The sequence below is a fragment of the Oncorhynchus mykiss genome, chromosome 8 (genome assembly GCF_057628025.1).
Source record: "Oncorhynchus mykiss isolate SJ-2025 chromosome 8, ASM5762802v1, whole genome shotgun sequence".
In the NCBI taxonomy this organism is placed as follows: Eukaryota; Metazoa; Chordata; class Actinopteri; order Salmoniformes; family Salmonidae; genus Oncorhynchus; species Oncorhynchus mykiss.
Window position 1 is genome coordinate 32,850,038 of NC_143029.1, and position 11,346 is coordinate 32,861,383.

Genomic DNA, 11,346 nt, shown 5'->3' on the forward strand with positions numbered 1-11,346 from the left:
ACTAGGCCCCAATACAATACCTTGATCAGCAACTTTTACACCATGTCTGCACACAGACACTAGGACCCTCCTCGCATCCGATATACTGTAATCAAAAAAGTGGGGTGTGATGTTTACATACAACATGCGGTAATGCCGTGGCCACTCTGAATGGGTGTGATATTTACATCCTGGCGTGAAGTCAAACCTGGGTGTGATATTAAAGTCCTAGCCATTCAGAACAAGGGGTGTGATGTTTACATACTCTACATCATGTCGTAATTTCCCGGCCACTCAGAACAATGGGTGTGATGCTTACATACATCAGGTCGTAATTTCCCTGCCACTCAGAACAATGGGTGTGATGCTTACATACATCAGGTCGTAATTTCCCTGCCACTCAGAACAATGGGTGTGATGCTTACATACATCAGGTCGTAATTTCCCTGCCACTCAGAACAATGGGTGTGATGCTTACATACATCAGGTCGTAATTTCCCTGCCACTCAGAACAATGGGTGTGATGCTTACATACATCAGGTCGTAATTTCCCTGCCACTCAGAACAATGGGTGTGATGCTTACATACATCAGGTCGTAATGCCCCGGTGACTCAGAACGTGCAGATTTTTTTTTGTTACCCTTCCCCAGATTTGTGCCTCGACACAATCCTGTCTCGGAGCTCTATGGACAATTCCTTTGACCTCATGGCTTGGTTTCTACTCTGACATGCACTGCCAACTGTAGGACCTTATATAGACAGGAGTATGCCTTTCCAAATTATGTCCAATCACTTGAATTTACCACAGGTGGACTCCAATCAAGTTGTCGAAACATCTCAAGGATGATCAATGGAAACAGGATGCACCTGAGCTCAATTTTGAGTCTCATAGAAAAGGGTCTGAATACTTTCCAAAGGCACTGTACGTTAACTATGCACTATGTAATTATGGTTCAGTAGTTATCAGTTCATTGTATTGTTAACAAATTATGAAAATCATATAAAAATAAAGTGAATATTGTATTTTGAAAAGCAGATACTTAGATTGAGTATGTATCCAAATTGAAAGTGTCATTTGGTGCAGTGAACAAGTGACTTTGTGAATTTGTTTGTTGTACTCAGTCAAATGAAAATGTGCTTTGACGCATGAGCTATTTCGATGATCTGATTGCATTTTTGTGCTTAGAGTTGTGAAAATGTTCCACATACTTGTAAAAATTGCACCAAAGTAATTCAAAAATGAACTTCCAGGGTCCTGTGAAGTCCAGCCAGCTGCTTGTTGATTCCCCACAGGGCCAGGTGTGAATGCTATAGGAGGCCTAAAACCTAACCAGTTTGAATACAATGAGGACCCTGTCAACCACCAGCAGACAAATAACAAAGGCTCTGAAGTTGTTGGCTGCACATGTCCGTGGTTCTCAGCTATCTCGATAAAGACAATAAAATCATGTTGAAATGACAGCCCTTGATGAAGCAGTGAAACACATTTAACAAGGTGTCTGTACTCTAAGATTTGTGTAAGGTCTCTAGGAGCTGTATTGAAAAGATCCAATGAGTGTTCTCCCAGACATTTGATAAAAAAAACAATGATGGGTGTTTAAAAAAATGAACAAACCAGTTGGTGTATATTAAGATGCATCTAAAAACGTAACTAATATCAAATAAATTAACAACCAAGGGAAAATGTACTTACAGCTGTCTACAGGTGTTTTCTGCTCAGTGATGGAATAGAGTTGGCTGACTGGATGCTGCCCAAGAGTCAATGCTCAAGATGTTGTCTGCTGTAATGTAAGCAGTTGATGTCTTAATAATCGTGCTTTATTTGTACATCATTGATCTTTGACACACCTCTTACAAGTTCAAGCATTCTCTCTGGTTAAGGAAAATGGTATAGGCATCATGCCCAGACGCCACCCTGACCTCGCATGCCTAGACCCCCATACATTAACTCCCTCCTCACAGACACATACGCACGCACGCAAACCGAGGTAAAAATTCCCGAATTTAAAATATAACATTCATGTTTGGTATTGTTTTAATCACCAAACAATTTTCTGGTTAGAATTAAATGAACCCTGCATGTTTTAAATTCACAGCTCTGTTTATTAATGAAACAATTATTTGAAGCAACTAGGCCCCAATACAATACCTTGATCAGCAACTTTTACACGTCTGCACACAGACACTAGGACCCTCCTCACATCCGATATACTGTAATCAAAAAAGTGGGGTGTGATGTTTACATACAACATGCGGTAATGCCACGGCCACTCTGAACAATGGGTGTGATATTTACATCCTGGCGTGAAGTCAAACCTGGGTGTGATATTAAAGTCCTAGCCATTCAGAACAAGGGGTGTGATGTTTACATACTCTACATCATGTCGTAATTTCCCTGCCACTCAGAACAATGGGTGTGATGCTTACATACATCATGTCGTAATTTCCCTGCCACTCAGAACAATGGGTGTGATGCTTACATACATCAGGTCGTAATGCCCCGGCGACTCAGAACAATGGGTGTGATATTCAAATCCTAGGCAGAAGTCCCGCCCCCCCTCCCCAATCAACGAGGTGTGAAAGTTAGTTTGACAGAAGCTACCCTACAATAACTACTCTCATGGTGTTTGAAAATTGATGATGTCATCAGTTAGAAATGCTCTGTTTTCACGTTTGTAGACACTGGTATTGTGCTGGAGATCATTTTTAAAAATGGTGGAACTACCCTTTAATTATTTCAGCTCAAAATGTGTGAGTGTAAAGATATAAAACACACATACAGGTAGTAATTCAGACAATAAATAGTGCAGAGGTTAGTTGTTCGGTAGTTATAAAGATAAGAGCCTGAATGGTTCTGGATACTTAAATACCTAGCTATGACACTAGTACAGTAAAACAACCAGGTACACTTATCTTACAAGTAGTGCAATAGGTCGTAAAGGCACTGTGTAAACGTTGCTAATGTGGGATGCTGGGTGTGACTAAATTCCACATGATACTGTACACGGAGAGAAGAGGGTAATATAGTGGTAACAGCACATACACCGATGAGGATGTAAGTGACTGATTAACCAAAATACCATTTGTAAACATCGTGAACAACCCTGTACTCCCAATGTTTGCCTATGTGGTCACAGGCATAGCAAATAGCTTGAATGAACTCTTGACTCAGTTGAACCAGATGTTGCTGAGCAGAAAAGTTTCTACGCCACTGAAAGTAGCGCAGATATGCCTCATCATCCTTGTCCAACTTGAGGAGGAATTCCGCCAGGGCTTTTGCATCGGGAAAGTCATTAATATGGATGAAGGAATCTCCTGGGACAAAGTCTTCATAGTTCTGTCTCGGTGGGCCCAATACTACTGGCACTGTTCCTGCTGCAAGTGGTCCGTTTAGCTTCTCTGTGATGTAGTCTTTGTGGACCGAGTTCTCAAAGGAGAGGTAGAACTTACAGCTGGAGAGTGTTGAGTAGTAGTCCTCATATTTCAAGAATCTAGCAAAGGCTGTGCCAAAGAGTTCCACCTTAATGTGTTTTACAAGGTCTCTGTAATATTTGTGCCTTACCCCTGTTCCAGTGGTAGGGTCATTGTTGCTCACAATCCAGCAAACTAATTTATCCTTCTTGGGCAGCACAAAGTCCTCACCCTGGCCTTTCCTTACGGTCAAGCGCCAACGCACAGGGATGTCTGCGTCTTCCCTATAACTCAAGGTTAAATTGAAAAGGTTATCTAGACCAGGTATCCTAATTGTATTTGTAGGTGATTCCACATGATACCAAATCCACTTCTGGAATGGTGGTCGAGGTGATGGAGGCAAGTTGGATAAATCGTATTTGATGGATTTGTGAAAGATGAGCACACCATCTGCCTTGTTGTACAGAGACCTGTCATCTGTCAGGTGGCAGCCATCAATGTTGAAGAAAGTGGCACAATCGCTAAAATCAAACCTGCGGTTTTCAGGCCAGAACCACAACAGCATGATGGGCTTTTCTGGCTCTGGCTGCTTAGACAAGGACCTGTTCTCAGGTCGCTTTGAGTAATGAGGCTGGGGAGTACAGTCCAGAGCTGATTTGTAATACATAAAAAACAGTGTCACAAATCCTCCTAGACAGAGGATCCCTACCAGGAAGATACGCAAAGCTCCTGTAAGGAAAGTACTTGACAGCATTTTGGCGCCTGTGAAGAGAGGAAAAACACATTATTACATTATCATTCACACTCAAAGAAATTAAACCAAATGAAGATTTTTGTTTAACTGTTGTTAAATAGCTTTTGTGTACAGAGAGAAAGTATGAGAAAAGAAGCAGGTGCAGATTAAACACTCTCTTTTAATTTGAGAGTAACCACAAATACAGTTGATGCAAATGGGAACATGAACAATGAGAATGGTTTAGTCAGATTAGATTCAAAAGGGACAACGAGGAAACGTGCCCATGTACCTGGCTACCTCAGGATTGTGCTGAAGTCAATAATAAAAATGTCCTTTCATCTTATACCCCTTTGCTGCACTGATCCACTAGTCTCGTTTGTCACAATGTCATCGGGTGAATGTTGAAATGTCTTATTCTTGACTAATATTGATTTTCGTTTACTTTTTCTAGTCTAAAAACACTTCATTATAGACGTATAGACTTTTACATGACCATTCAAAGCTGCACTCAATAAGGCACCAATAAGTGAAAGCCTGTAGCTGTCAAAGGAAAAGATAATGCCTTACCGGTGAACAGGTTGTTCTTGTCATGCTGTATTCAGACCTGCGGGGATGTCATTCATTTACACTCCCTATGTGAGCTGTGCACCTGTGAAACATTTCTCTGGGTCTTTGGTACTCATCAGTTCAATAAAGCGATAAGAAACAGTGACGACGTCTTATAAACGAAGGGAGAGAACAAGTTCTTCTGGACACCCTTACGGCAGGATTAGAAAGCATGAAAGGGAAATAGAGGTTGGGCCTCTGTTGGGAGGGGTAGGCCAGATTGTGCCATGTCCCAATAAACAGTAAAGGGGGAATAAAATCCTGTATCTTTTCCCTTACCAGCGAAAACATGCCTAAACATGTCATGGACATCATAAAGTTAGAACAACTAGGCTACAAAGACCTTTAATGAACCAAATAGTTCAAGGACACATATTCACTACAACCATTCATGAGAACAAAACATGTCAACCTTACCGTTCACCTCAACCAATAGAACAAGAAAAATGATATTTAGTGTCTAGGTGTGGTTTAGTCACTATCAATGTTGTGGTGCGTGTGTGGCGTTCCATGGGCAGTCATGATTCACATCCTTCTCTTTGTTCCATTGTGCCAGTTAGAGAACTCCCATGGAACGTCCACATATTCTCTGTTGACATTTGACACTTTCTAAAGTGATGAATTCCCATATCCCCTTACGACCCGGATCCTGGAGTGTTTGGTACCCTGATCCACGGTATAAAGCATGTGTGATACACAAGCAAACCCTGGCTGAAATTAATCCTGGACCTGCATGAGTAATGGGTCCAGGATTCAAGACCAGTCGCTTGGAACTTTTTCGCCCGTTGTAAACAAGCTAGCTCGCTAACGTCATGTAGAATGTGCGTCGTGCTGATCGCACCCGGAATCAGTTATTTTCGGGTTCTTGTGAAAGCAACATTTATTCTGTACAATTCTCACAAATGCTACAGCGAACCGAACCATGGAACCGAATTTCATAATGTGAAAACTCCATTAGCCTGTCTTAGTTCTAGTCAATTTTCCTGGTTGTTTTATGTGTCGGTATTAGATTTGAGTGACCTCATGTGTATACATTGTGTCTTTCATTGTGATTGAATGTTTGGTGTATTAAAGGCGCAATCCATACCTTTTTCTCTACCTCGTGGCAATGAAACAAACTACAACTGTCCTGAAAAATGTATGCTAATAACTCACAGAAAAACTCTTTAGGGGGAAAAAACTCAACATATAGATTCTACCTTTATGAGCTAGAAGTGCTGTTGTAGTGTGGAGTTTTTTCATCCATTTGTATACATTTATTGTGAAACAAACTAACAGGAGCTACAGTATATACCCACCCACACAAAGAGGGCAACACTCTTTGGCCAAACACAATGGGAAAAGTATCAAATGTACAGTTGACGGAGAAAAAAAATAAACATTTCAAATCCTACGCATTTTGCCATGTCTTAAATTTGTCGCTATTTGTATTTATTGTGAATACCCATTAGCTGCTGCCAAGGCAGCAGAAATTGTAAAAACATTACAATACATTCACAGATTTCACGACACGTGTGTATGCATGTGTCTGTGCCTATGTTTGTGTTGCTTCACAGTCCCGCTGTTCCATAAGGTGTATTCTTTATCTGTTTTTTTTAAATATAATTTTACTACTTGCATGACTCACTTGATGTGGAATAGAGTCCATGTTGTCATGGCTCTATGTACTGTAGTACTGTACGCCTCCCATAGTCTGTTCTGGACTTGGGGACTGTGAAGAGACCTCTTGTAGCATGTCTTGAGGGGTATGCATGGGTGTCCGAGCTGTGTGCCAGTAGTTCAGATAGCTCGGTGCATTCAACATGTCAAAACCTCTCATAAATACAAGTAGTGATGAAGTCAATCTCGCCTCCACTTTGAGCCAGGAGAGATTGACATGTATATTATTCAAATTAGCTCTCTGTGTACATCCGAGGGCCAGCCGTGCTGCCTTGTTCTGAGTCAATTGCAATTTTCCTAAGTCCTTTTTTGTGGCACCTGACCAAACGACTGAACAGTAGTAGCTTTGTTGATAGTGTTGTTAAGAAGGCAGAGCAGCACTTTATTACGGACATACTTCTCCCCAATTTAGGTACTGTTGTATCAATATGTTTTGACTATGACAGTTTACAATCCAGGGTTACTCCAAGCAGTTTAGTCATCTCAACTTGGTCAATTTCCACATTATTTATTACAAGATTCAGTTGAGGTTTAGGTTTTAGTGAATGATTTGTCCCAAATACACTGCTTTTAGATTTTGAAATATTTAGGGCTAACTTATTCCTTGCCACCCACTCTGAAACTAACTGCAGCTCTTTGTTAAGTGTTGCAGTCATTTCAGTCACTGTAGTGGCTGACGTGTATAGTGTTGAGTCATCTGCATACATAGACACTGACTTTACTCAAAGTCAGTAGCATCAACTTTATCAAAGATTGAAAAAAGCAAGGGGCCTAGACAGCTACCCTGGGTAATTCCTGATTCAACCTGGATTATGTCTGAGAGGCTTCCATTAAAGAACACCCTCTGTGTTCTGTTAGACAAGTAATACTTTATCCACATTATACCAGGGGGTGTTAAGCCACGCAAGTTTTTCCAGCAGCAGACTATGATCGATAATGTCAAAATTTGCACTGAAGTCTAACAAGACAGCCCCCATCACTTTATCATCAGTTTCTATCAGCCAATCATCAGTCATTTGTGTAAGTGCTCTGCTTCTTGGCATTCTCTCAACCAGCTTCATGAGGAATGCTTTTCCAACAGTCTTGAAGGAGTTCCCACATATGCTGAGCACTTGTTGGCTGCTTGTCCTTCACTCTGCAGTCCAACTCATCCCAAACCATCTCAATTCTCAATGCTTCCGGCGCCGACAGAGATGGCCGCCTCGTTTCGCGTTCCTAGGAAACTATGCAGTTTTTTGTTTTTTTACGTGTTATTTCTTACATTAGTACCCCAGGTCATCTTAGGTTTCATTACATACAGTCGAGAAGAACTACTGAATATAAGATCAGCGTCAACTCACCATCAGTACAACCAAGAATATGTTTTTCGCGACGCGGATCCTGTGTTCTGCCTTACAAACAGGACAACGGAGTGGATCCCATGCAGCGACCCAAAAAAACGACTCCGAAAAAGAGGGAAACGAGGCGGTCTTCTGGTCAGACTCGGGAGACGGGCACATCGTGCACCACTCCCTAGCATTCTTCTTGCCAATGTCCAGTCTCTTGACAACAAGGTTGATGAAATCCGAGCAAGGGTAGCATTCCAGAGGGACATCAGAGACTGTAACGTTCTTTGCTTCATGGAAACATGGCTCACTGGATAGACGCTATCCGAGGCGGTGCAGCCAACGGGTTTCTCCACGCATCGCGCCGACAGAAACAAACATCTTTCTGGTAAGAAGAGGGGCGGGGGCGTATGCCTTATGGCTAACGTGACATGGTGTGATGAAAGAAACATACAGGAACTCAAATCCTTCTGTTCACCTGATTTAGAATTCCTCACAATCAAATGTAGACCGTATTATCTACCAAGAGAATTCTCTTCGATTATAATCACAGCCGTATATATCCCCCCCCAAGCAGACACATCGATGGCTCTGAACAAACTTTATTTAACTCTTTGCAAACTGGAAACCATTTATCCGGAGGCTGCATTCATTGTAGCTGGGGATTTTAACAAGGCTAATCTGAAAACAAGACTCCCTAAATTTTATCAGCATATCGATTGCGCAACCAGGGGTGGAAAGACCTTGGATCATTGTTACTCTAACTTCCGCAACGCATATAAGGCCCTGCCCCGCCCCCCTTTCGGAAAAGCTGACCACGACTCCATTTTGTTGATCCCTGCCTACAGACAGAAACTAAAACAAGAGGCTCCCACGCTGAGGTCTGTCCAACGCTGGTCCGACCAAGCTGACTCCACACTCCAAGACTGCTTCCATCACGTGGGATATGTTTCGTATTGCGTCAGATAACAATATTGACGAAGACGCTGATTCGGTGTGCGAGTTCATTAGAATGTGCGTTGAAGATGTCGTTCCCATAGCAACGATTAAAACATTCCCTAACCAGAAACCGTGGATTGATGGCAGCATTCGCGTGAAACTGAAAGCGCGAACCACTGCTTTAAATCAGGGCAAAATCAGGCAACAAAACTAAGGAGATGATTGTGGACTTCAGGAAACAGCAGAGGGAACACCCCCCTATCCACATCGATGGAACAGTAGTGGAGAGGGTAGCAAGTTTTAAGTTCCTCGGTATACACATCACAGACAAACTGAATTGGTCCACTCACACAGACAGCATTGTGAAGAAGGCGCAGCAGCGCCTCTTCAACCTCAGGAGGCTGAAGAAATTCGGCTTGTCACCAAAAGCACTCACAAACTTCTACAGATGCACAATCGAGAGCATCCTGGCGGGCTGTATCACCGCCTGGTACGGCAACTGCTCCGCCCTCAACCGTAAGGCTCTCCAGAGGGTAGTGAGGTCTGCACAACGCATCACCGGGGGCAAACTACCTGCCTTCCAGGACACCTACACCACCCGATTTTACAGGAAGGCCATAAAGATCATCAAGGACATCAACCACCCGAGCCACTGCCTGTTCACCCCGCTATCATCCAGAAGGCGAGGTCAGTACAGGTGCATCAAAGCTGGGACCGAGAGACTGAAAAACAGCTTCTATCTCAAGGCCATCAGACTGTTAAACAGCCACCACTAACATTGAGTGGCTGCTGCCAACACACTGACACTGACTCAACTCCAGCCACTTTAATAATGGGAATTGATTGGAAATGATGTGTATATATATCACTAGCCACTTTAAACAATGGTACCTTATATAATGTTACTTACCCTACATTATTCATCTCATATGCATACGTATATACTGTACTCTATATCATCGACTGTATCCTTTTGTAATACATGTATCACTAGCCACTTTAACTATGCCACTTTGTTTACATACTCATCTCATATGTATATACTGTACTCGATACCATCTACTGTATCTTGCCTATGCTGCTCTGTACCATCACTCATTCATATATCCTTATGTACATATTCTTTATCCCCTTACACTGTGTATAAGACAGTAGTTTTGGAATTGTTAGTTAGATTACTTGTTGGTTATTACTGCATTGTCGGAACTAGAAGCACAAGCATTTCGCTACACTCGCATTAACATCTGCTAACCATGTGTATGTGACAAATAAAATTTGATTTGATTTGAATTGGATTGAGGTTGGGTGACCGTGGAGACAAGGTCATCTGATGCAGCACTCCATCACTCTCGTTCTCGGTCAAATAGCCCTTACACAGCCCGAAGGTGTGTTTTGGGTCATTGTCCTGTTGAAAAACAAATGATAGTCCCACTAAGCGCAAACCAGATGGGATGGCGTATCGCTGCAGAATGCTGTGGTAGCCATGCTGGTTAAGAGTGCCTTGAATTCTAAATAAATCACAGACCGTCACCAGCAAAGCACCCCCACACTTCCTCCTCCATGCTTCACGGTTGGAACTACACGTGGAGATCATCCGTTCACCTCCTCTGCGTCTCACAAAGACACGGCAGTTGGAACCATTACTCGTGTTTCTTGGCGCAAGCAAGTCTCTTCTTATTATTGGTGTCCTTTAGTAGTGTTTTGTTTTTGCAGCAATTCGACCATGAAGGCCTGATTCACGAAGTCTCCCCTGAACAGTTGATGTTGAGATGTGTCTGTTACCTGAACAATGTGCATTTATTTGGGCTGCAATCTGAGGTGCAGTTAACTCTAATGAACTTATCCTCTGCAGCAGAAGTAACCTTTCCTGTGGCGGTCCTCATGAGAGCCAGTTTCATCAAAGCACTTGATGGTTTTTGCGACTGCACTTGAAGAAACTTTCAAAGTTCTTTAAATGTTCCGGATTGACTGACCTTCATGTCTTAAAGTAATGATGGACTGTCATTTCTCTTTACATATTTGAGCTGTTCTTGCCATAATATGGTATTTTACCAGGTAGGGCTAACTTCTGTATACCACCCTTACATTGTCACAACACAACTGATTGTCTCAAACGCGTTGAGAAGGAAAGAAATTCCACAAATTAACAAGGCACACCTGTTAATTGAAAAGCATTACAATCTAAAATATATTTTGGTTTGTTTAACACTTTTTTTGGTTACTACATGATGTTATTTCATAGTTTGTCTTTACTATTATTCTACAATGTAGAAAATAGTAAAAATATAGAAAAACCCTTGAATGAGTAGGTGTGTTCAAACTTTTGACTAGTACTGTATATACATACAGTGCATTTGGAAAGTATTCAGACCCCTTGACTTTTTAGACATTTTGTTACGTTACAGTCTTGTTCGAAAATGGATTCAATTGTTTTTTTCCCCCTCATTAATCTACACACAATAACCCATAATGACAAAGCAAAAACAGTTTTTTAGAAATGTTTGCATATGTATAAATAAAATTACTGAAATATCACATTTACATAAGTATTCAGACCCTTTACTCAGTACTTTGTTGAAGCACCTTTGGCAGCGATTACAGCCTTGAATCTTCTTGGGTATGACGCTACAAGCTTGGCACACTTGTATTTGGGGAGTTTCCCCCATTCCTTGCAGATCCTCTCAAGCTCTG

The 11,346-nt window shown here is 41.9% G+C and overlaps 1 protein-coding gene across 2 annotated transcripts; it reads right to left on the reverse strand.

The window, feature by feature from the left end:
- Positions 1 to 905: 905 nt before the first annotated feature.
- LOC149981501 (4-galactosyl-N-acetylglucosaminide 3-alpha-L-fucosyltransferase 9-like) lies at positions 906 to 5,373 on the reverse strand. 2 transcript variants are annotated; one of them, XR_016497751.1, is made up of 3 exons: positions 4,694 to 5,373; positions 2,129 to 4,152; positions 906 to 1,760 (listed from the first exon to the last, which is right to left on the reverse strand). XR_016497751.1 is itself a non-coding variant. In XM_090243211.1 (2 exons), exon 2 carries the CDS (start codon positions 4,142 to 4,144, stop codon positions 3,047 to 3,049), a length of 1,098 nt encoding a protein of 365 aa, XP_090099337.1. In that variant the 5' UTR covers positions 4,145 to 4,152; positions 4,694 to 5,366; the 3' UTR covers positions 2,062 to 3,046. The 2 variants fall into 2 exon arrangements, 1 of the variants encoding a protein (XP_090099337.1); XM_090243211.1 differs by lacking the exon at positions 906 to 1,760 and having other exon boundaries at positions 2,062 to 4,152; positions 4,694 to 5,366.
- Between the last annotated feature and the right edge of the window lie 5,973 nt (positions 5,374 to 11,346).